The sequence below is a fragment of the Suncus etruscus genome, chromosome 17, assembly GCF_024139225.1.
Source record: "Suncus etruscus isolate mSunEtr1 chromosome 17, mSunEtr1.pri.cur, whole genome shotgun sequence".
NCBI classification, from domain to species: domain Eukaryota; kingdom Metazoa; phylum Chordata; class Mammalia; order Eulipotyphla; family Soricidae; genus Suncus; species Suncus etruscus.
The window spans coordinates 41268791-41294619 of NC_064864.1; the positions used below are offsets into that span (position 1 = coordinate 41268791).

The 25829-nt window shown below is 43.5% G+C and overlaps 2 protein-coding genes across 7 annotated transcripts in view; both read right to left on the bottom strand.

Annotated features, from left to right (window-relative positions):
- MMS19 (MMS19 homolog, cytosolic iron-sulfur assembly component) overlaps window positions 1-25829 on the bottom strand; it is a 44738-nt gene that overhangs the window by 12023 nt on the left and 6886 nt on the right. For 5 of the 6 annotated variants that reach the window (XM_049790816.1, XM_049790815.1, XM_049790814.1 and 2 more), the window contains exons 2-11: window positions 18064-18112; window positions 11861-11961; window positions 10629-10714; window positions 10170-10244; window positions 8665-8734; window positions 7991-8119; window positions 7464-7525; window positions 3573-3659; window positions 989-1063; window positions 341-418 (exon numbers count right to left, since the gene is read on the bottom strand). In XM_049790816.1, the coding sequence (XP_049646773.1) occupies window positions 341-418; window positions 989-1063; window positions 3573-3659; window positions 7464-7525; window positions 7991-8119; window positions 8665-8734; window positions 10170-10244; window positions 10629-10714; window positions 11861-11961; window positions 18064-18112 (812 nt within the window). Of the gene's footprint in view, window positions 1-340; window positions 419-988; window positions 1064-3572; window positions 3660-7463; window positions 7526-7990; window positions 8120-8664; window positions 8735-10169; window positions 10245-10628; window positions 10715-11860; window positions 11962-18063; window positions 18113-25829 lie in introns of those variants that run through there. The other variant, XM_049790817.1, reaches the window with a different exon arrangement.
- The window catches only part of CRTAC1 (cartilage acidic protein 1), a 541606-nt gene that overhangs the window by 11736 nt on the left and 504041 nt on the right, over window positions 1-25829 (bottom strand). The gene's annotated exons all lie outside the window — the stretch shown is intronic.

The following is a 25829-nucleotide window of genomic DNA, read 5'->3' on the forward strand; positions in this document are numbered from 1 at the left end:
TTAGGGCTGACACAGAGATGCTAAGAAGCAGATCATGATGCAGAACAAGGGGTCATGGACTACTCCTAAATCTCTCTGCTCAGCAAGGGTTCAGAAGCATCAGAGTAATGCACCTTACAGGGAAGAATGGGAATGGGTATTATGATGAAGTGATCTAATGCCATCACCACACAGCTGGTCTCACTTAGGGATGTTCCCCTGTTTATTCTATCTCAACTATGCCCTCTTGCTTGCCTGCTGAGTAAAGACTCAGCCACAGCAGGAAAAGGCAAGGGATCTTATTTCTTCTATGCCTGACAAATTGAGTTAGCAGTAATGAGTTCAACTAAGTAACACTCACCTCTCTACGGATAGAAGCCCAAAGGCTGGGGAGAAAATCCTTCAGTTCTTTCTGCCCATACACAGCACAGCAAGCATTCTGCCAAGGAAAGTGCATTTATCAGCTCTCCATTGGCTCTTCCTCAGATATGCAAGTACTTTAGTATAACCTGACAGCCTGGTTTTCAGCAGAAAAAAACAGCACGGTTTCATAACAATATTACTCAGGGCACAGAAAATAGCTTACTCTCACTGATGAAAGTAAGCCTAGAGGGAATCCTGGTCAGCCATTCCCATTTGCCTTTCAGTTACTGTAGGACAAGACAATGTGAAGCTGGGGACTTTAGGCCCAGACCTTAAATATCCCCACTCTGAACCACACTGAAAACTGTTTGTTCCTGGGCTTTCTGTATTTTTTTTTTTTTGTTTTTATTTTTGGGGTCACACCCGGCAGCGCTCAGGCGCCACTCCTGGCTCTACGCTCAGAAATCATCCCTGGCAGGCTCGGGGGACCATATGGGATGCCGGGATTCGAACCACCGTCCTTCTGCATGTAAAGCAAACACCTTATCTCCATGCTCTCTCCAGCGCCTGTTCCTGAGCTTTCTAAGAATCTTTAGTAACTCTGTATTTCTGAAGGCAACTGAAAAGAAGGTGGAAAATCACTCACTAGAGTCTGTAGAGAGTCCAGCTTGGCACTCAGGATCTCAGAATCCACTTTCTCAATCAACAGGGGCAGCAGAAACTGTGGTGTGAGGAAGAAAAGACAACCTGAGAAGGTCATCCTGCCCAAGGCTTCCTGGGTCCTATGGCCACCAGTCCCAGGGGTAGCTGCTTCTACACCAGGGATTGCCGAGTCAGCTGTGACTATAAACCAACCAGAACTCCAGTTTTCTGGGGGATAAAAAGAGCTAGCAGGGGCATTGTGGGGGGCCAGGGTGGGGCTGGGGTGCATGGATCCTCATTTGATCCCTGGCAACACATGATTTCCTTAAGCATCACAGGGTGTGGCTCTGGTAAAACCTGGTGCTGTAAGGCCAAGCTGCCATATCCATGCACTGAACTGTCTGGCCTGAGTTTGGCCAGACTGTATTGCTAGGTGGTTCCTGACTCCTAGGATATTGCCTAGAAGGTCCCTCACTCCCCCTCAAAAAAGCTTTAAATTGAGATTAGTTTATTATGTTGTTGTTTTGTTTTTGTGCCGCAGCAGACAGTGCTCAGGACTTACTTCTGGTTCTATACTCAGGAGTATAAGCCTCACTCCTGGTGGGGCTTAAGGAACAATATAAGGTGCTAAGACTGAACATGGGTTAGCCACATGCAAGGCAAGCCCTCGACTTAGGTACAATCTTTGCAGCCCACAGTTTGTTATTTTTAAAATTAGTTCATGTTCTCTTTCTTCTTTTTCTGTCTTTTGTTTTTGGGAAAGAAGTGTAGGAGAAACTAGTGATGCTTGGGGTTACTGCTGGTGGGGCTCAGAGATCCCTATGTGGGTGCCAGAGATCAAACAGTTCAGTTACATGAAAGACAAGTATATAACTCCTGTATTATCTCAGTTCTTTGTTTTGTATTGATGACAGGTGCTAACACTTGGCTGTAGGTCTTCACACTTCACTGATGCTCGAGCAATGTTGGCTGTAATGCCTGCATGCTTTTTGTTTGTGGTGTGCCAGACATTACACTTGACACGTAGGCAGTACTAAGGTTGAACATATGTACTTACAAGGCAGGTACTCTGTTTTACTTGCTTTACCACTTTGCTATCTCCTCTGGACTTGGGGGAAGGGGGTGTTGGCTCCCTGCTGTGCTATTGCTTTTATTGTTTCAGCCCCTTCCAGGGGTACTTCCTGAGCAGAGTCAGAAGTAATCTCTGAGAACTGCTGGGTGTAGGCCCTCTCCAAAAGACAAAAAACAAATCCAGGGCCTGGAGAGATAGCACAGCGGCGTTTGCCTTGCAAGCAGCCGATCCAGGACCAAAGGTGGTTGGTTCGAATCCCGGTGTCCCATATGGTCCCCCGTGCCTGCCAGGAGCTATTTCTGAGCACACAGCCAGGAGTAACCCCTGAGCACCACCGGGTGTGGCCCAAAAACCAAAAAAAAAAAAAAAAAAAACCAAATCCAAACAAACAAAAAAAGAAATTACTCCCGGAAGACTCAGGGAACCATATTCCCGGGATGCTGGGGATAGAACCTGGTTTGGCTACATTCAAAGCAAACACTCTATCCTTGTGTTATCATTCCGCCCCCTCCCCTTCTTTAAATCTATTTTTTTTTTTTTTTTGTTTTTGGGTCACACCTGGGGCTGTTCCTGGCTCTGTACTCAAAAGTGATCCCTGATGATCAGGAGTTGGGAGGGTGGGGAACCAAATATGTTGCCAGGGATTCTAACCAAATTTGGCAAGGTGTATGGCAAATATGCATTAATTCCTGTACTATTTCCTTAGCCCCCTAGGCCATAATTTTATTTTATTTATTTTGGTTTTTGGGTCACACCCAAAAACGGCGCACAGAGGTTACTCCTGGTTCTGTGCTCAGAAATCACTCATGGCAGGCTCGGGGATCCAACCGGGGTCTGTCCTGGGTTGGCTGCGTGCAAGGCAAATGCCCTACTGCTGTGCTATCACTCTGGCCCTGGACCATAATTTTAAAGCAAGATATGATAAAGTTTTCTACTTTGAAAGTCTGGGGATATTAGTCATATAAGCCTGATAACATTACATAATACATATTGTATATTAGATATACTTTTGTTTTTTGAGTCACACCCGGCAAGCGCTCAGGGGTTACTCCTGGCTGTACGCTCAGAAATTGCTCCTGGCAAGCTCAGGAGACTGTATGTATGGAATGCTGGGATTTGAACCACCATCCTTCTGCATGCAAGGCAAACGTCCTACCTCCATGCTATCTCTCTGGCCCCTAAATATACTTTCTTCAGCAACCAATCCCTTCAAAAAAGTTTTGCTGGGGCCGGGCGGTGGCGCTAGAGGTAAGGTGCCTGCCTTGCCTTCGCTAGCCTAATGGACCGCGGTTCGATCCCCCGGTGTCCCATATGGTCCCCCAAGCCAGGAGCGACTTCTAAGCGCATAGCCAGGAGTAACCCCTGAGCGTCACCGAAAAAAGTTTTGCTGCTTTTTCTTTCTTTCTTTTTTTTTTTTGGGTCACACCTGGCAGCGCTCAGGGATTACTCCTGGCTCTATGCTCGGTCCTGGCTTTTTCTTTAGAACCCTGTATATCCCATTTTTGACAATATTCACCTCAGCAAATCGTGGTGTAGAAGCCAGCACAGCTCGAAGACTCAGGATGAGATCTTCTCTCTGTATCCCATGGGGATCATTAGGTGGCTGGAAAGGAAGAAAGACACAGATCTGTAGAACTCTTTGGATCACCCTCAGACAGTTTTTAACATGGCTATAGGGCAGGATGGCATTTATACTCAAGTTGGCAGAAGAATTTGATACAAATTCCAGCAGGAAGACAAGCTTGCTCTGATATACGCCTTAGAATTTTTATATTTAAGGCAATCATTTTCTATCTAATCACAAGTTTCCATTTGATTTATCATCTAAACATCCAGAAAGAAACACCCTTAACTTTTGATGAATTATTTAGTTTATATATACTTTATATCTATGTGTTAATAGACATTTTCCCCTTATTAACAAAAAAAAAAATCTGGGGGAGTCGGAGAGATAGCATGGAGGTAAGGCGTTTGCCTTGCATGCAGAAGGTTGGTGGTTCAAATCCTGGCATCTCATATAGTCCCCCGAGCCTGCCAGGAGCGATTTCTGAGCACAGAGCCAGGAGGAACCCTTGAGCATCACCGAGTATGACCCAAAACCAAAAAAAAAAAAAAAAAAAATCTGGCCCCACATCTGGTGGCACACAGGGGCCACTTCTGGCAGTGCTCAGGGGATTATATGCAGAGCTGGGAATCAAACCGGGGCTGACGGTGAACAAGATAGGTGCATTATATCCTGTATTACCTCTCTAGCCTGACGTTTTCCCTTTAAGGTATATACACTTAATTAAAATTATGTTATGGGAAACCACTGTTAAGAGTATTGTAAATCACAGGACCTCGCTCAATAGAAAAGAAGTTTAAAATACTTATAGGGGCTGGAGCAATAGAACAGTGGGTAGGGCGTTTGCTTTGGACACGGCCAAACAGGCTTGATCCCTGGCATCCTATCTAATCTCCTGAGTCTGCCAGAAGTAATTTCTTTTTTTTTTTTTCTTTTTTTTTTTTGGGTCACACCCGGCTGCGTTCAGGGGTTACTCCTGGCTCTACACTCAGAAATCGCTCCTGGCAGGTTCGGGGAACCATATGGGATGCCGGGATTCGAACCACCGTCCTTCTACATGCAAGGCAAATGCCTTACCTTCATGCTATCTCTCCGGCCCCCAGAGGTAATTTCTGAGTACAGAGGCAGGAGTTAACCATTCACGCCACGTGTATGGCCCCCTAAAACAAAACTAAACAAACAAGAGATATATACATATAGGGCCGAAGCCATAGCACACCATTAGGGCTTTTGCCTTGCATGCGGCTGACCTAGGGTTCAATCCCTGGCATCCCAAATGGTCTCCCAAGCCAGGAGCAATTTCTGAGTGCATATCCAAAATTAACCCGAGTGTTACTGGATGTGGCTCAAAAACCATAAGAAAAAAGATATATATGTCTTTTTTTTTTTCCTTTTTAGAAATCACCAAAATATATGGGGATTAAAAATAAGACATAAAGCCAAAGATGGAAGAGAACAGGACAAGAAATGTTAGTGGGGCAAGAGAGACAGCACAGCAGTAAGGCGTTTGCCTTGCATGCTCAAGGATGGTCCCAAGCCTGCCGGGGGCAATTTCTGAGCATAGAGCCAGGAGTAGCTCCTGACTGGGTGTGACCCCAAAATACAAAACAAACAAAAAAACAAAACAAATGCTAGCAGCAAAACTTGAGAAGTTGAAAAGCAAATGGATAGAAAAAAAAATGGCTTGGCCACAAAAACTTTATTTGGCTTGAGAAAGTGAATAAAACAACTGGAAATACCAGCTGCCACTGAAAGAAGAAATCTGACCTCCTAGATCAGTCACCTACTCAACCCTGCCCAAAGTATAATTTGGAGATTTAATTAAAAGTCTTTTGTGGGGGCTGGGAGCATGGAGACACTTGGTGATATTTTGGGGACCATGTGCCAGGGGTTGGACCTGGGATGGGATCATCTTTGCTTTGTCTCCCTGGTCTGTGGAGGTTCAGTTTGCTGGAGGGTCAGAGGGTCAGAACCATGTCCCTAGTCTGAGAAATGTGCAGTACGTGGGGGTTAGGATAGGTTTGGGACTGAGTGCTGAGATTTTCCAGCCCCTTCCAGTCCTGGCTGCTTGTAGCTTTGCCATTTCCTTGAGACAGAGCTACGATATTTTTCCAGGTGCATCTGACTAGCTCAAAAGCAAAAATAATTAAGAGTTCCCCAAAGTTTAGGAGTCATTCTGCAATAAAGTTCATACTTCAAAAGTCCATTCCCTGTTAAGAGCTTTATAATCCTCACTCTCAAACAAAACCACACAGATTATTAAATACCAGAGGAAAACCTTTAAACTTGAAATAAAAAAACAAAATAAAAAAAATTTTTTTGTTGTTTTTTTGTTTTTGGTTTTTGGGCCACACCCGGCGGTGCTCAGGGGTTACTCCTGGCTGTCTGCTCAGAAATAGCTCCTGGCAAGCACAGGGGACCATATGGGACACCGGGATTCGAACCAACCACCTTTGGTCCTGGATTGGCTGCTTGCAAGGCAAACGCCGCTGTGTTATCTCTCCGGGCCCCACAAAATAAAATTTAAAATAACACTTGGGGGGGGTGGTGTAATGATTGGGTCATACCCAGAGGTGCTTGGAAGACCATCTGTGTGTAGGGACTGAACTGGTGGGATTGGCCATATGTAAGATAAAATACCTTCACTCTTGTATTAATTCTCCTGTGCTGACTTTTATTCTCTCTCTTTTTGTTTTGCTTTTTGGCTCATACCTAGTGGTGCTCAGGGCTTCCTCCTGGCTCTGCACTCAGGGATCACTCTTGGAGGGATTCAGGGGACACATGGGATGGTAGAGCTTAAGTCCAGGTTGGCTGCATGCAAGGCAAAGCAAGACCCTCCCCCCACTACTGTACTATACAGATCGGCCTTGCCTTTCTTTTGAGGTCTTTCTCTATTTTTTTTTTTTTTTTGGTTTTTTTTTGGGCCACACCCGGCGGTGCTCAGGGATCACTCCTGGCTGTCTGCTCAGAAATAGCTCCTGGCAGGCACGGGGGACCATATGGGACACCGGGATTCGAACCAACCACCTTAGGTCCTGGATCAGCTGCTTGCAAGGCAAACGCCGCTTCTCTATTTTTTTTTTATGGGGGGAAACTTCTGGTTGTACTTAGGGCTTATTCCTGGCTTTGAGCTCAAGGACCACTCCTGAGGATACTTGAGGAATCATATGTGGTATCAGTGAATAAACCATAGTTGACCATGAGCATGTCTTAACTCCTGTACTATTTCTCTAGTCTTCTTCCAGACACATATCCATGCATTCTGACACAGTGATAAAGACCCTAAATATCTGGAAATAGCAGGGATATCAGAATATAAAGTGAGAAAAGGTCCAAGCAGTCAGAGCAAATCCTTCTGTACATATTGTACATATATTCTCAACTGTGCCTTCCTGATTGTTTCTATTACCGGGGTGGCCCCTGGAATACCAGAATCATATCTTTCGCCTCCTTCAAAAACCAACAAAAACTCTGTTATCTGTGAAGTCAGTTTCTGTTTATTCTAGCTCACATTGAAATCTATTTCCTTCAAACAATTAGAACACCAGTCATTTCATCTATAATCTCTTCTACCCTTAAGGGCAGGGACCATGTTTTAGCCCTGTAATCCTCAGCACTAAGTACACTGTCAAGGATCTTAAGACCCCCAACTTCCAAACATCTGATTCCAATCCATCCTATCATGGCCAATATTTTGTCACTTCCCAGCTACCAAACATCAATTCATGAGGGCTGGGATTCTCTTTTGTTCACTTTTGTACCATCAGGGCCTAGAAGTGGGTCTGGCACATGGTAGTATTTAAAGAATATCTGATTAAATAATGAATAAAAGGTGCTACTTACAGGGGTAAAATCAATAGGGAAGTAACAGGATGTCACTTCAAACAGCTCTTCCACGAAGGGTCCTGCAACAACAGAGTAAGAATATTTTTTTTTTGTTTTTTTTTTTTAATTTTGGGCCATACTGGTGATGCTCAGTTACTCCCAGCTCTTCACTCAGAAATTACTCCTGGAAGGCTTGGGAAACCATATGAGATTCCAGGGATCAAACCCTGATTAGCTGTGTGCAAGGCAAATGTCCTACCTGCTGTGCTGTCAGTCTGGCCTCAAGAATGGTTTATTTTAATTTTTTTTTGGGATTTTGAGCTACACCTGAAAGTGCTCAGGGGTTATTCCTGGCTTTGCACTCAGAAATTACTCCTGGCAGGTTTGGGGGACCTAATGGGATGCCGGAGATTGAACCCCGGTCGGCCATGTGCAAGGCAAATGCCCTACCCACTGTGTTATTGCTCCAGCTCCAGAATGGTTGATTTTATGTTTCGTCTATCTGATAGATCCCAGTCATCTAACTGATGGATAAAAATACTTACCTAGGCTATAGTTCCTGGAAATTAGCTCATGGACGATATGAAAGGCCACCAGAAGATTACGTGGATCCTTTTCCCCATCCATCACCTGGATGAAGCCAAATGTGAAGTCAGCTCCTAGGCCCTTCAGCTCTGGGGAGGAGAGAACAGGTCATAACTGTCTCCAACAACAGAGCGTGGGCTTTCTCAGGACATGGTTTTCCTGTTATCACCACCCTTTCTTGACTCCCAGAGCTGACTATGTTTGTCCTCCTACTCAAGAGATACCCAGTGAAGAAGAGATATACATGGTGTGTAACTGTTAATGAAGCAGGATTATCAACCTAGCAGCTCAACTCTGTCCTTCCCTCACATTCCACTAGCAGAGTACATTCCTCAGTTTCCCTTCTTCCCTCTCCCTTATAGTTTAGGTTCTTTGCTTTAACCCCCAGTTAAAATGTTAAAATGTGTGTGTGTGTAGTTTGGTTCTTTACTGTAAAATGTGTGTGTGTGTGTGTGTGTGTGTGTGTGTAAATAAGTCCTGGTAATGGCTGGGGTGTGTGTGTGTGTGTGTGTGTGTGTGTGTGTGTGTGTGTGTGTATGTGTGTGTGTGTGTAAGAGGAGAGGAGAGAGAGAAAGAGGAGAAGGAGAGGAGAGTAGAGAAAGAGAATGAATCACATATAAGCCCTGCCTTATACCTTCTTCCCGAGTTCTCATGAAATTGGTGATGATACTGTAGACTGTGTGCCGGTCCACCTGTATCAGGGACTTGTGGGTGGGAGAAACAGTTAAAAGGAAACAACGTAAGTGTTCAAAGAATAACTGCTGATACAACTACTTGCTCCACAACCTCTTAAGCAAAGTGTTGTTTATATCAGTAAAAGATCAATCTAAAAGGGAATGCAGTGAAAGAAAATAAGTGGCAATTTTGTAATATGCCTGATTTTTTGTTTTGTTTTGTTTTTGAGTCATTTCTGGTGATACTCAGGGATTACTCCTGGCTCTGCACTAAGGAATCACTCCTTGTGAGCACAGCGGACCATATGGGATACTGGGGATTGAACTTGGGTCAGTCGTATACACAGAAAGCAAACACCTTGTCTGCTGTATTATGGCTCTGGTCCCAGCCTGAATTTCGGTAGGTGCCTGACATTTAGGTGTAAGAGTCAGACATTAGAAAAGCCTCTTTCTGGGGCCGGTGAGGTGGCACTAGAGGTAAAATGTATGCCTTGCAAGCGCTAGCCAAGGAAGGACCGCAGTTTAACCCCCCAGCGTCCCATATGGTCCCCCCACAAGCCAGGGGTGATTTCTTCCTTTTTTTTTTTTTTAGTTTTTGGGCCACACCCGGCGGTGCTCAGGGGTTACTCCTGGCTGTCTGCTCAGAAATAGCTCCTGGCAGGCATGGGGGACCATATGGGACACCGGGATTCGAACCAACCACCTTTGGTCCTGGATCGGCTGCTTGCAAGGCAAACGCCTCTGTGCTATCTCTCCGGGCCCCACAGGGGTGATTTCTGAGCGCTTAGCCAGGAGTAACCCCTGAGCATCAAATGAGTGTGGCCCCAAAAACTAAAAAAAAAGTAAAGCCTCTTTCTGGTTTCTTTTTTTTTTTTTTTTGGTTTTTGGGCCACACCCGTTTGACGTTCAGGGGTTACTCCTGGCTATGCACTCAGAAATTGCTCCTGGCTTGGAGGGATCATATGGGATGCAAAAAGCCTCTTTCTTTTTTTTTTTGTTTTTTTTTTGGGCCACACCCTGTGACGCTCAGGAGTTACTCCTGGCTATGCGCTCAGAAGTTGCTCCTGGCTTCTTGGGGGACCATATGGGACGCCGGGGGATCGAACCACGGGCCATCCTAGGCTAGCCGCAGGCAAGGCAGGCACCTTACCTCAGCGCCACCGCCCGGCCCCAAAAAGCCTCTTTCTAATATATTCAACAGCAAGGAACAACATGGTTGAAGATCTGAAATAACTCAGAAGTTATTTAAATTTTTTCTTTTTTTTCTTTGGTTTATGGGGCACACTCAGCAATGCTCAGGGCTTACTCAGGGTCACTCCTGATGAGCTCTGTTTACCGATATCAGGATTCCTATTATTGCTCTGGCCCCAGACCTCAGAATTTGGAAAGCATTATTTCTCTGCCATCTAATTCAGCTATGTTAAGCATTTAGAATTAGAGAATAAGAAAACAACTTATTATTCACCTGTACATGAACCTCCTGGAAGATAGCTTTAAGCAAAGAGACAGCTAGCCCTGCGGGCAAGGTCACGCACATGCTCTGAGGAAGAAAGAAGACAGGTGAACACTAAGGAAATCTGACTACTGCCTCTCAGACATAGACCTCAACAGGCTTAATTGGCCATAGTGGAATCACAAGTTACTGTTTCAGGAATAAGCTCTAGCAGGGGAAAGTGTTCCTTTACTCAAGCTGATTATTTCTTGCAGCTCTTTCCGGTTACGCTTTGAATTTCAAACTCCAAAGTAAACAAAGAAGCTGAGCTGGCTGATACAAATATGTAGTTCCATATTAGGGCATCTTCTCAGCACTTGAAGCCATCCCAAAGGGCATGGAGAAAATTCACTGGACAAAGGCTCCCAATATGGTTTATATCTGGCTGGGGATTGAAGGGATAGGAGATAGGGGTATAGAGAAAGAACTCACAAGTGCTCTCAAACCCTGCAGGACAGATGGGATCACGAGATGATGGTCCTTCAGGCGGTTCTCATAGAACAGGATCAGGTGTACCACTGCACAAATGGAAATTCAGCCATCAGTTTACATAAGCTCTGGAGGCTCACCAGGGCTGCTCCTTCCCAAGCTTGTGAGGGTTGTTCTTGGTTAGGCTTCACTAAAAGTTTTTTCCTTCACCCAGAAAGAGTTGACAAGTCCTGCTATTTGAGGGGGGCTTCACGTAATGAATAGCTTATTCATTCTCCCAGGCCCACAGTCAAAGATCTTCTAATTCCCAGAAGTACGTTTCGGTAGAAAGGGGTTGGTAAACTTTGCTTAAAGGATAATGACAGCAAGTATTTCAGATTTGCAAGACACTGTAAAACTACTCAACTCTTGCACTGTAACAGATAGGCAGCACCAACAATAGTAGATGGGCACTGCCAAGTTTTAATGAAATTTATGAAAACAGGCTGTAGTCTGTCTAGGCCTGCTACAGAAGATGAGAAAATTTTGTTCTTTTCCTGTGGTACAGGAATGGACTCCAAAGGCATACTTTACCAGAGCCACACCCCTGGCTCCTAAATCTATCTTTTCAGTTCTTTAAAGTGTGGTGACATTTCATTACTTTTTCCTTCTCTGACTTATGAAACACTACTTGGTCTAATTTTTGTTTTTATTTTTGGATCATACTTGGAGGTGCTCAGGACTTTTTCCTGGTCTGCACTCAGGCATCACTCCTGGTGGTGCTTGGGGGACTGTATATGAGGTGTCAGGGATTGAACATGAGTCAAATACAGTGCAAACCAAATGCCTTACCAGCTGTACTCTCTGTCCCTCTTATATCAATTATTATTATTATTATTATTATTATTATTTACATATGATGGTGCTCAGGGGTTACTCCTGGCTTACCATTCAGGGATCACTTCTGGTGATGTTTGGGGATGAATCATATGGGATGCCAGGGACTGAAGCCAGGTTTCTTTAATAAGCACTATACTCACTGTACTATTGCTCTAGTCCTACTCTCCATGACAGTTATTATAATCTCTGCCATATATGCAAGTAAGAAGTAAGGACTCTTAAGCCAGTTGTTCACAGGTCCTTAAACCCCACCTCACCCACCCTGTCCTCCTTCCCTGTAAAGGTGACTTGAATAGACAATGAAGACTTTGGCTCAGCAATCCAGGAAGATGCTCTTATTTTAGTGCTTCCAGTACCTTCTTTCTCCAGGAGCAGGGAGTGACATTGGAGTAGCACCTGTGACAAAAGCTGGATTCCCCGTGCACGAGTTCGGGGTTCTGGATTCTCTAGCGAAGACCTGGGGGAAATAAGATAAAGCCAAGGAATATATCTTTTACAATTAGTCACTCAACCCTTCAATCTTGGCATTAAAAAGACCTGTTAAAGAGTAAAAGCAGGGTCCGGAGAGATGGCACAGCGGTGTTTGCCTTGCAAGCAGCCGATCCAGGACCAAAGGTGGTTGGTTCGAATCCCGGTGTCCTATATGGTCCCCCATGCCTGCTATTTCTGAGCAGACAGCCAGGAGTAACCCCTGAGCACTGCCGGGTGTGGCCCAAAAACTAAAAAAAAAAAAAAGTAAAAGCAATCTAGGAAAGGGTCTCAGGTATTCATAATTCTAAGTATGGGCAATGCCATAGTCTAAGGACTCAACCCCAGACTTATCTCGCTTTGTTTGTATGTTTTTAGGTCACACCTGGTGGTGCTCAGGGATCACTCCTGGTGGGTGGGTTCAGGAGACCTAAATACGGTATCAGGGATCAAACTCAGGTCAGTTTGCGTGCAAGGTGCATTTACCCTACCTACTGTATATCACTCCAGACCCAATTTTTTTTTTTTTTTTGCCTTATCTACTTGATGCTCAGAGGTTACTCCTGGCCCTGCACTCAGTAATTCTGCTTGGTAGTGCATGGAAATCCTGGGATCGAACCATGTCAGCTGAATGAGAGGCAAATGCTTTATTCATTGTACTATCTCTCTAGCCCTTATCTTTAAAAAAAAAAAAATTTTTTTTTTGTTTTTGTTTTTAGGTCACACCCGGCAGCGCTCAGGGGTTACTCTTGGCTCTATGCTCAGAAATCACCCCCGGCAGGCTTAGGGGACCAGATGGGATGCTGGGATTTGAACCACTGTCCTGCATGCAAGGCAAAAATGCCTTACCACTGTGCTATCTCTCCGGCCCCTTTAAAAATTTTTGAAGTAAAATAAAGCTAAGTAAAATAGTTTTAAGTAGAGGAGACCACACACACACACACACACACACACACACACACACACACACACACACACACACTGTGTTTTCTCAAGAGAACACAAGATTTTCTAGAGGGGAGAGAGCTGAGAATGTAAATCTCAGGTTGAAGTGCAGGCCAATATCCAAGACGGGAAGAGCCTAATTTGGCTTTTTCCTTCCTTTCTTTTGTTTCCTTCCCCTCTCCCCTCTTTCCTTTCCTCTTCCTCTTTCTCCTTCCCCTCCCCTCCTCCTCCTCCTCCTCCTCTTTTTTTTTTAATTTTTTATTTTTAATTATGAGAACAAAGATGCAAAGAAAGAGGACAAGGTAAAGTTACAGTGGAAGGACAATCACCTGTAACATAATTCTCAGAAGAAATCCCCTTGCTGATATCTTAACTTTGAACTTTCAGCCAAAGAACAATAAGATAAATAAAACAGAATCCATGTACAATTACTTTGTCCCTCAAGTCCCCAGATTGTAATACAGTATAATATTTCATAGCAGCAGACAAGGCAATCTAAAGCCACAAAACTTATGTAACTCCTTAGACATTAGAGGCATAGTATTTTTTTTACATTTCCATGTACATGCATATTAGTTTAAGTTAACCTCAAAAGTTTAAGTGAGGTTTTTTTTTAAGCATTAGAGTCAAAGGAGCACAGTAAAAATGGTGTTAGAGTGGCAACAGTTTGCATAGGTCCACCAAAATATGAGGGGCATGGAAAGGATTAGAGTCAAAGAAGCACAGTAAAAACGGTGTTAGAGTGGCAATTGTTGTTTGCATAGGCCCACCAAAATATGAGGGGCATGGAAAGGAATAACCTTGGCCTAAATACAAAAACTACCCCTGAAGTTTCCTGGCATAAGACCAACTCAAGGCTCCAGGCACGCTTGATTGTTCTTTTTTTTGTTTGTTTGTTTCTGGGTCACACCCAGCAGGGCTCTGGGGCCACTCCTGGCTCTACACTCAGAAACTGCTCCAGGCAGGCTCAGGGGACCATATGAGATGCCGGGATACATCGTCCTTCTGCATGCAAGGCAAACACCTTACCTCTCCGGCCCTCTTTTTCCTTTCCTTTTCCCCCTTCTTTCCTTTCTTTTTCTTTTCTTTTCTTTTTTTTTTTGATGGAGGCCACACCCAAAGGTGCTCAGGGCTGACTCCTAGTTCTATTCTTAGCAATCACCTGGCAATGCTCAGTGGACCCTATTGAATGCTGGGGAGAGAACCCAGGACATGGCAAATGCCCTACCCACTGTATTATCATTACAGTCCTTGATCCCAGTCTTCTTAAAGGCACAGGTGGCAACTATAACCAACAGACAAAGACTTGAGTTTTGGATTTACTTCCTTCCCTGGTGGCACAACTGTGACATTCCTTTGAAACAAAGTTTAGCAGCTACCTATCAAACCCAAGGTTATGACTGGTAGTTGAGCTTCTACCAAAATAGGAGTAAATAATGTTACCACTAAAAAAGATACTGAGAGGGGACCGGTGAGGTGGCAATAGAGGTAAGGTGTCTGCCTTCCTTGCAAGGAAAGACCGTGGTTCAATCCCCCAGTGTCCCATATGGTCCCCCCAAGCCAGGGGCAATTTCTGAACGCTTAGCCAGGAGTAACCCCTGAGCAAATGGGTGTGGCCTGAAAAACCAAAAAAAAAAAAAAAAAAAAAAAGGTACTGAGAGAAGTCACTAAGGTCTTAGAAATCCTCCCCACAACAATTGACTAGTTAAAAATAAGATGATGTCAGGGGCTGGAGATATAGTTGGGTGTTTGCCTTGCCTTGCAAGCTGCCAACTCAGGACCGATGTTGGTTTGAATCTCAGCATCCCATATGGTCCCCCATGTCTGCCAGGAGCCATTTCTGAGCACAGAACCAGGAGTAACCTCTGAGCACAGAACCAGGAGTAACCTCTGAGCACTGCTGGATGTGGCCCCAAAGTGAAAAAACAACAAAAAATAAGACGCCAGGGTGAAGACTGGACTGATGCAATAAAGAGGTGATATATATATATATATATATATATATATATATATATATATATATATATATATATGTATGTATTTTTTTCTTTTTGGATTTTGGGTCACACCGAAAAACTGAAAAACTGATCAGGGGTTACTCCTGGCTCTGTGCTCAGAAACTGCTCCTAGTAGTTATGGGGAACCATGTGGAATGCTGGGATTCGAATTGCTGTCCGTCCTGAATCAGCTCTGTGCAAGGCAAATGCCTTACTGCTGTGCTATCTCTCCGGCCCCTAAAGAGGTGATTTTTTTTCAAAATAGCTCTACTGAGATTACATTTAAATTTATTTAAGGGAAATTTGAGCTGGAGAGATAGCATGGAGGTAAGGCGTTTGCCTTGCATACAGAAGGTCGGTGGCTCGAATCCCGGCATCCCATATGGTCCCCCAAGCCTGCCAGGAGCAATTTCTGAGCATAGAGCCAGGAGTGACCCATGAGCGCAGCTGGGCATGACCCAAAAACCAAAAAAAAAAAAAAAAAAAAAAATTATTTAAGGGGAATTTAAGCAAGTAAAAGTAGAAACAGAAGCTATTTCAAAGTTGTCAGGGAAACTGAGTGAAGTCTCAATATTGAGGGTACTGGGCTGGAGTGATAATGCAGCAGGTAGAGAGCTTGTCTTGCACGCTGTCAACCTGGGCTTGATCCCTGGCACACCATATAGTCCACCCATGTCTAAACAGGAGTGATCACTGAGTGCAGAACCAGGAGTAAGCTCTAAAAACTGCTAGGTATGGCTCAAAAAACAAAGCAAACCAAAAAATTACTTTTGATAGGAATTTGTAGAAAGATTCCTCCTCATAAGTAGAAAACTGGGTATTAAAAATGAATCAATGGAAAAATAAAAGAATCATGGGGCCGGGCGGTGGCGCTAAAGGTAAGGTGCCTGCCTTGCCTGCGCTAGCCTTGGACGGACCGCAGTTCGATCCCCCGGTGTCCCATATGGTCCCCCAAGCCAGGAGCAACTTCTGAGCACATAGCCAGGAGTAACCCCTGAGCGTTACCAGGTGTGGCCCCCCCCCCAAAAAAAAAAAGAATCAATGGGGCCGGAGCGATAAGTACAATGGGTAGGACATTTGTCTTGTATGCAGCCAACCCAAGTTCAATCCCCAGCATCTCCTAAGGTCCCCAAAGCCTGCCAGGATAATTTCTGAGCACAGAGCCAGAAATAACGCCTGGGCGCCATTGGGTGTGGCCCCCAAACAAAACAAAACATAATAAAATGTATCAGGACATATAAATGTATATAGTAGCATTATTCAGAAGAGCCCAAATGTGGAGATAACCAAGATGTTTATCAACTAATAAATAGTTAAACAAATTATGGAATATAGCCATATAATGGAGAGCCATCTAGCAAGAAATAAAGTGCTAAGACGTGCTAGAACTGGGATAAGCCTTGAAAAAATTATATAAAGTGAAAAAGTCCCTTATTTGGTATGGGTCCACTGATATGAAACTCCCAGAACAGGGGCTGAAGAGACAGTACAGTGGTAGGGCACTTGCCTTGCACACAGCTGACCAGGACGGACCTGGGTTCAATTCCCGACATCCCATATGGTCCCCGTGCCTGCCAGGAGCGATTTCTGAATGCAGAGTCAGGAGTAACCCCCTGAGCACCGTTAGGTGTGACCCAAAAACCAAAAAAAAAAAAAAAAAAACCGAAAAAACAACAAAAAACTCCCAGAACAAAGAAATTCAAAGACAGACAGAATAGGGTATGGTATGACTGTTTATGAAGTGAATAGGGATTTCTTTCTGAGATAATGAAAATATTCTAGAACTGATTGTGGTAATAATTGTGCAAATCTGTAAATATGAATGATGTAGCAAGATCACACTGCATTTCGCACTGTGAATTATAGGGGCCAAAGTGATAATCATAGGGATGAAGGCACTTGCCTTACATACTGCTGATCTTGTTTGATCTCCAGCATTGCAAACAGTCACCAAACAGTTCCAGGAGTGATCCCTGAGCCAGGAGTAAGCCCTGAACACAGATGGGGGGGTTTGGTCACACCCCCATCAAAAACATACAGATGGGGAGGTGTGATCTAACCCCCCATCAAAAAAATTTTTTTTAGGGCCCGGAGAGATAGCACAGCGGCGTTTGCCTTGCAAGCAGCCGTTCCAGGATCAAAGGTGATTGGTTCGAATCCCGTTGTCCCATATGGTCCCCCGTGCCTGCCAGGAGCTATTTCTGAGCAGACAGCCAGGAGTAACCCGAGCACCGCCGGGTGTGGCCCCAAAACCAAAAAAAAAAAAAATTTTTTTTAATGCATACTTTGTATGTGAATTATATTCCAATAAAGCAGTTACTTCAAAAATAGACCAAGAAGGAGTCAGGGAGATAGTTCAAAGAGCTCCATCTTTACATGCAGGAAGCCCCAGTGCAATCACCTGCATCACTTGCATCCTTCTACAGCAATGCCTGGTGTAAAACCTCCCCAAATGAATCACGGAAACAACAAAGTCAATTGAAAGGCCAAAATAGTCTTGAGTGTGGAAGTGCAGGGCAGTGACTTCATTTACACTCCCAGTGTTGACATTTTTTTCTTCTAAAAGATAGGCTGGTCAGGACATTTAAGTACATTAATAAGATTTGTCAGTTTAAATGGTCTACCAAGTACGAACTATGAAGAATAGGCACTACATTACATACATATTCTTCTGGAGATGAGAGTATCTGATTATAGCACTGATCGTCTAGCTATTTTCCCAAGTCTTTCCCTAACATGGGAGTCTGGCAAGTTTGGCCTCCAGGTGACCCTTTCCCCAGGCAGAGATCAAGGGAGATCTGAGTCAGCGCCAGGCTGACTGGCATGGTGGGTATGAAAAAGCAAAAGAGTACTCCTAGCTCTAATTAAATATGTTGATGGCCTTGAAAGACCCACTTCATCCCTAGCTTGTGGGTGGATGCAGGAGATGAAGTGGCACAAAGGATGTGTGTGCTGCCAATACCTCCTGAGGGGATGTAGTCAGATGACATTTCCCAGGAAGTGTGGATATGACAGGGTGGTGGGTGCTAGCTACCTTAGGAGACTTGGGGGTTCCTCCAGTAAAGCAATAGACAAAGTAACATTTTTAGAATTTACCAGCAGGGAAAGAGAAGGGAAATCTTAAATCTTATCTATAAGCTCTTACTTACCCAAGGGCTTCGACCACTTGTAACACTGTATAGCTGCCGGATTTCACATCTAGAGAAGAAGAAAGAAAGGTGATACAACAAAACCCAAACCCCATTTTGAGGTTCACTGGCTCTCATTACCAGGTGTTCCTGCCTATGCTAAAGATTTTACCATACCATCACTATACTCACCAAGATTCATCCTACACAGCATTACTGTGGCACTTTAAGCTCGTGGTTGGAGTATACGAATTGAAAAGAAAGCAAACATATCACTTATAGATAACAGGACCATGTATCTGGAAAATCAGAGAAGTATCTAAAAAACTATAAACTAACTTATTAAGATGGCCTGGGCACAGAATTAATATTATGGAATTAAGAAACCTTACATATATACACAAAAAAGTCTGTGAAATAATAGTAAAGGAAAAAGATTCTATTAACATTAGAAAAAGAAAAAAGAAAACATCCAGGATATAAACTTAATAATGAATGTGACTTTCTGAATGGTGAATACTTAGCAGCATCAATAAGGATTACAAAGGACATCTAAAACAAACAGAAAAACATGCCATTGGGCCAGAGTGATAGCACAGCTGTAGGGTGTTTGCCTTGCACGAGGCCAACCCAGGACAGACCTGGGTTCGATCCCTGGCATTCCATATGGTCCTGCGAGCCTGCCAGGAGTAAACCCTGAGCCCTGCTGGGTATGGCCCAAAAACTTTAAAGAAAAAAAAAAAAAAAAAAAAAAAAAACAGAGAAAAACATGTCACATTTCTGAAATTCTCAAGATAACAAATTTCCCAATAATTTAAAGATGGCTCTATAATAGCATCAGTAGAAGTTAAGGATGTAGCTCAGTTCTAGTACAGTCTCAGGTTTGATTCTCAGGCACCGAAACCAACCAAACAAAATATAAAATATGGACGGCAGAGACTATACTAACGAAAATGTATTATAAATATTACATATGAAAAACTCCAAAACAAAATTAAATAGATAAATGTTGTTTCACTACACAAAAGGAAGATATCAAGGAGCAAGGGTGAGAGGATATAAAAGGAATGGGGACAAGGTGCAGTAACACACAGAATCCTCATAGGAAAGCAGTAAGTTTTAAAATGATTATTTGTGGCTGCTTTGAATTCAATCCATGGTCCAGCCCTGTCTCTTAAGGAATAAAGCGGAGTTTAGCTTGTCTTGCATGTGGCGAATCTTGAGTTCAACAACTGGGTAGGTACCACATATGGCTCCCTGAGCCCTGCTAGGAATGAACTCTGAGCCAGGAGTAAGAGCCGAGTACTCCAAGAGCTGGCTCACCCCTTGCCCCCCAGTAGATAAACAAAATTACAAGTGTACATATGCTATAATCAGGGAATTCTTGTTCAGATGTATCCTATATACTTGTAAAAGTATATTCTTGCAAGATAAGGTTATCTATTGCAGAATTATTTGTAATAGCAAATAATTGTAAAACACAATTGGCCATCAGTTTGAATCCAGTTGAATAAATTACAGTACTTCTGCACATCTACTCAGTGGAGCCACACACACACACACACACTAAATGCAGTACTGTATACATATTATACATTAGTTTTAGAGCATAGTTTTAAAGGGAGGACTGTTCCTATTTGTATCTCTGGAAAAGATAAAAGAACTAGCAACATCAATTTTCTTTAGGGAAGGGTAATATCCAAGTTAGGGGATGAAAGGTAGACTTCTAAAAATGAAATATTTCATTGCTTGAACAAACCTGGGATTTATAGAAATGTCATAAAGATAGTGTAGAGTTCTAGCATATCTCCTACTCTGTTTACACAGCACACCTTTCAAAGCAAGAGAACAGCACTACAATAATGACTAGCCATATTAATTAAACTATGTTTTATTTAGGGTTGTCTTGCTACTTGTCATTTTTCTACTCAAAAGCCAATTAAGGCTGTTGTAATTAATTTTTGTATTTAGAGTCACATCTGAAAGTGCTAAGGGGTTACTCCTGGCTCTGTGCTCAGGAATCACTCTTAATGGACCACATGGGATGCCGGGATTGATCCTGGACTGAGTCAGAGGCCTTCAAGGCAAGTGTCCTACCCACTGGCCTATCACTCCAACCTCTTAGTTTATTTCCTCTAGTCTGTGAAACACAGGTGTCTTCCTAATTTTTCACAAACTTGACACTCTATTTTTATTGGTTTTGGGGCCACACCAGCAGCATTCATTGGTTACTCCTGGTTCTGCACTTAGAAATCACACCTGGTAGGCTCGGGGGACCATATGGGATGCTGGGAACCAAACCCAGGTCCATCCTGCATCAGCTGCGTGCAAGGCAAACACCCTACCGCTGTGCTATCTCTCTAGCCCCTTGATACTGTTTTCCTTTTCTTTTAGTTTTGCTTTTTTGGGGGCCAGATCCAGAGGTACTCAGGGTTACTTATGGCTCTGCACTCAGGAGTCATTCCTGGCACTGCTCAGGGGACTATATTGGGTGCAGGGTAAGCCATGTGCAAGGCAAACACCCTATACACTTTGCTATCACTCTGGCACCTTATTTTGTTTCTTGTGTCATGCTGGGAAGCACTCCAAGGCACAGTGCAGTGCTCAGCCACTCCAAGGGGGGCTGTGAAAGGGTCACTGAGATTCGGGGACTGAACAAGAGAAAGCATGCACACCAGTCCTCTGAGCATCTCTCAGCTCTCATCATCTTTTTTTTGTGTGTGTGTGGTTTTTGGGTCACACCCGACAGTGCTCAGGCAGGGGTTATTCCTGGCTCCAGGCTCAGAAATTGCTCCTGGCAGGCACGGGGGACCATATGGGGTGCCGGGATTCGAACCGATGACCTCCTGCATGAAGGGCAAATGCCTTACCTCCGTGCTATCTCTCCGGCCCCTCTCAGCTCTCATCATCTTAATATTTAAAATGTATCTTATAGAATGTTCCTTAGTTTGAGTATGTTTGATGTGTTCCTCATATGTAGATTGAGGTTATGGATTTTTGGGAAGAAAACAAAGAGAAACACAAGCTTATCATATTTGTGGTGCTTTTTTGGGGGGAGTGGGGGTAACTCCCAGCTATATTCAAGGGTTACTCCTGGCTCTGAACGCAGGAATCCTTCCTGGCAGGTTTCAGGAGGGCCATTTGGGATGTCAGGAATTGAACCCAGGTCAGCACATGCAAGGCATGTGCCTTACCCACTTATCTCTCTGGCCTGCTTATCATACTCTTTAAGGAAGTAAAACATATCAATATGAATTATCTAACCATGATTGTTCACTTAGTTAAGGGGTATATAGGACAGGTCTTTACACTGTACAGTTATTATTTTTCCCTTTAATATACTTTTTCTCTGGAGAGTCACACTTTGTCTAGGTCACTTTTGTCAGAGGGAAAGGAAAAAAAAACCAAGGAACTATTCCTATACAGTATTTACTTATATGAAGTTATTTTGTAAGGGGAAACACTGATCTCTATCCCCCTTTATTTATTCAGTTCTTTATTTTATATCAATATACTCACACATATGTATGTCCAACTGTTATTTATTTTTTGGTTTTTGGGCCACAGCCGGTGGGGATCAAGGGTTCAGACTTAAGGGACCATAGGGGATGTCAGGAATCAAATCCAGGTCCATCCCAGGTAGGACGCGTACAAGGCAAATGCCCTTTCGCTGTACTATCGCTCTGGCTCCTTATGTTTCCTTACGGTTCCATATGTCCAACTTTTAAATCCACTACCAAACTGTTCCTTTTTGAAGCTTCCACATGACCCAGCAATACCACTCCTAGGAATATACCCACTGAGCCCAAAAACTCAATATAGAAAAGCTCTTTGCACTCCTATGTTCATTGCAGCACTATTCACAATAGCCAGAATCTGAAAACAACTGTGCCTAAGAACAGAAGAGTGGATAAAGACACTGTGGTATATCTACACAATGGAATACTACACAGCTGTTAGGAAAAATAAAGTCACGAAATCGCTTATACATGGATGGAATGGAGATTATTATGTTGAGCGAAATGAGTCATAAGGAGAGGGATAGACAGAATGATTGCACTCATTTGTGGGATTTAAACAAAATGGTATAATAGGGCCCGGAGAGATAGCACAGCGGCGTTTGCCTTGCAAGCAGCCAATCCAGGACCAAAGGTGGTTGGTTCTAATCCCGGTGTCCCATATGGTCCCCCGTGCCTGCCAGGAGCTATTTCTGAGCAGACAGCCAGGAGTAACCCCTGAGCAACTCTGGGTGTGTCCCATAAACCGAAAAAAAAAAAAAAAAAGTATAAAATCTCCAGAGACAATAGAAATGAGGGTCAGGAGCACCAATCTATGGTGCGAAGCATCCCACAAATAGCAAGAAGTGCAATTAGGCAGGGACCACTATGACAATGATAGTTGAAAATGATTACTCTGGGGGCCGGAGAGATAGCATGGACGCAGGGTATTTGCTTTGCATGCAGAAGGGCCGTGGTTCAAATCACGGCATCCTGTATGGTCCCCGAGCCTGCTAGGAGCCTGAGCGCTGCTGGGTATAAACGCCCCCCCCACCACCACCAAAAAAAACAAAAACAGAAAAAAACAAAGTGATTTCTCTGGACAAGAACTGGGTGTTGAAAGAAGATAAAGTGATAGGTATGATACCACTTTAGTAACAAATATTTGCAAGCCAAATTGTTCTCTTTGGATAAAGGAGCTTTCTGAGATTGGCACACCCATGCTATACTTCTCAATTAAGGCCTGGTTCCTCTTAAATGGAGCTTGTATTGGAAACATAGATCTGGGTTTGGGAGTGCTCTCTACTATTGGGTTATCATTATTTCCAAGCCCACTTAGCAAAGAGCTGGGAAATATACACAAGTATTATAACCCATCTATATTCATACATAATTATCTTTATCTATGATCATATAATTAACACAAAACATCAAATCACATTAAAGTCACCAAGTCTAATCCAATACCACTCTCCCATGCTTCATTTGTAATAATTTTCTCTGACCTGGTTCTAATTAAATTCGTGTGTAGAGGGAGCTTGAAGCCACCCGGTGGTGCTCAAGGATTATTTCAGGGGTTGTGCTAGAGAATCTGTCTCAGTGATGCTTAATGGGACCAAACCTGCAATGCTATGGATGTGCTTTGGCCCATTAAGCTATCTCTTTGGAATTCACATTATTTCTTTCCGATATAGCTATAAATTTTCAGAATGATCAAGCTGAGAAGAAAAAAAAGGCAGTGAATGTTTATAGTTTATTTTTCCTTGTGGTGCTGAAGCTTAAATTCAAGTGAGGCAGGTACTCAATGCTAAGCCCCATCACCCTTAAGTTTCTAGACAAAATACTATTTCCAGTCACTTAACATCAACTCATCTTCTCCCTCAGCCCTCAGTGAGGCTATTGGACACAAGTAATATTTAAATTCGCTGTCACATCCTGTATTCTGTCTTGGCAGGTAAGTATATATGCTTACTTATGAAAACAGTAACGAAAAAAAAATTTTAGATGGGATAGGGATTTAGGCACTTGTCTACTTACAGCTCATCCCAATTTGAATCCCCAGCACCACATATGGTTGACCAACTACCACTAGGAGTGATCCTTAAGCAGACGGCCCCAAATCCAAATTAAGTAAAGAAAAATTCAATTTTAGCTGCACAACAGTACTCACATCAATCTAAAAGAAGAGTCTTAGGGGCTGGAGAGATAGCATGGAGGTAAGGCATTTGCCTTGCATGCAGAAGGACAGTGGTTGGAATTCCGGCATCCAATAAGGTCCCTAGAGCCTGCCGGGGGCGATTTCTGAGCACAGAGCCTGGAGTAAGTCCTGAGCGCTGCCAGGTGTGACCCAAAACCCCCCCCAAAAAAAAGAAAAAAAAAAGAACCTTAGGCTATATATATCCTCAAGGTGGAAACAGAGTTAAGAGGTAGCAGAGTCCTAAGATTTGGTTAATTCAATAAGGGATAGTAATCAGGGAATTACATCTGGCAGCCTGTTCTCTATTCTAACTCACTCACCTCTGAATGTACAACATAATTAAGAGTTAACACTTGACTTGGAGTATAGAGAAGGTTTGAGAAAACCAAACTTTCATTCAGTTGCTCTGAAGTCAGACTAACAGCTGTGAGATGAGCTGGGCAGAGGCGCACACTGAATGAAAGTCCAATCCTGAGGAAAAGGAACACGCTGGTTTGGATTCATAGCTCGTGACTGGCACCAATCTAGACATCGGGCACTCTTAGCCTTACTCGTGCCAGGATGTGAAAGTCCCAGCTGCTGCCCCTACTCTTGAGAAAGAGCCAGAAGAAAATGTGCTGGCTTTTGGGTGGGGGAAGGGAAGCCATCAGACAAACAAGGAAGCCAGAGTTGGGTTCTCCATCCAATTTCTCTTTTTGGTTTTTGGGTCATATCTGGTAGTCTCTGGAGCTGCTCCTAGTGATGCTAGGCAGTGATGCCAAGGATTGAACTGGGACTTCTTCATATAAAGCTTGCAACGAAGCCTTTTGGGCCACCTCCCTAGTCTTCCATCCAATCTTTTTTGAAAGGATTAGAGCTGGAGAAATAGTATAGTGTGGGTAAGGCTTTACACACAGCCACATGGGTTAAATCCCTGGCATCTATGGTCACCTGAGCCTGCCAGGAGTGATCCCCTAGTCCCTTAGTACAGAGCCAAGAATAAACCCACCCTACCCCAATTGAAGTACAACTTACATAGAGTAAAATGTGCAGAAAAAGATTTTTGTGGGTTTTAATAAAGTTTACTCTGAGAAGAAAGGCTTCTGCTATAGTGGCAGACTGGAGATGGAGGGCAGGACAGGAAGGGTAACTGGGGAAATTGTTAGCAGGAAATGAATACTGGTTAAGGGCTGGATGTTGGAACATTGTATGAAACATTGTATGAAACTCTACTATCAACAACTATTAAACTCTGTATCTCACAATGATTTAAAGAACAAAGTTTACTGTTTAACCAATACCCTAATCACAATGTAGACTATTTCTACCAGAGAAAATTCCATTGTGTACACTACTATATTAACCTCTATAGGTTAATTCAAATTTCATAAATTAAAAATATTTTGGCATTTAGCATAATACCAGTTGCTTTGTAATAACAAAGAGGTATCTGTCTGTTTGTACCTGCATGGGAGCTCACCTGGTACAAGGAATCCCCTTTAGCTACCTTCCCAGCCCTTTCCAGAATATTTTGGGGGTTCAGTAGTTTGTTGGACCATGCTTAGGAAATTGAACTGGGGCCATGTGATGTATAATCTGTTTTGAGTAATCTTTGTCCCCTCTCCTTTGTACCCCCTTTTTTGGGGAAGGGGTAACAATCCACCCAGTGGTGAATTGGGGAACATGCACTGAGGATAAAACCCGGGGCTCCAGAAGGTAATGCAATTCCCAGCATTTCTTTTTCTTATTGTTAAATCTGAAAACATAAAACATACGTTCAGGGGCCGGGCGGTGGCGCTGGAGGTAAGGTGCCTGCCTTACCTGCGCTAGCCTTGGAAGGACCGCGGTTCGATCCCCCGGCATCCCATATGGTCCCCCAAGCCAGGAGCGACTTCTGAGTGCATAGCCAGGAGTAACCCCTGAGCGTCACCGGGTGTGGCCCAAAAACAAAAACAAAACAAACAAACAAACAAAAAAAAACATACGTTCAGGATACCTTTATTTGCCTCTTCAATGACCCAACTCAAATGTCAACTCTTTTTGAAATCTCCCTTAATCTTTTTTTTTTGGTTTTTGGGCCACACCCGTTTGACGCTCAGGGGTTACTCCTGGCT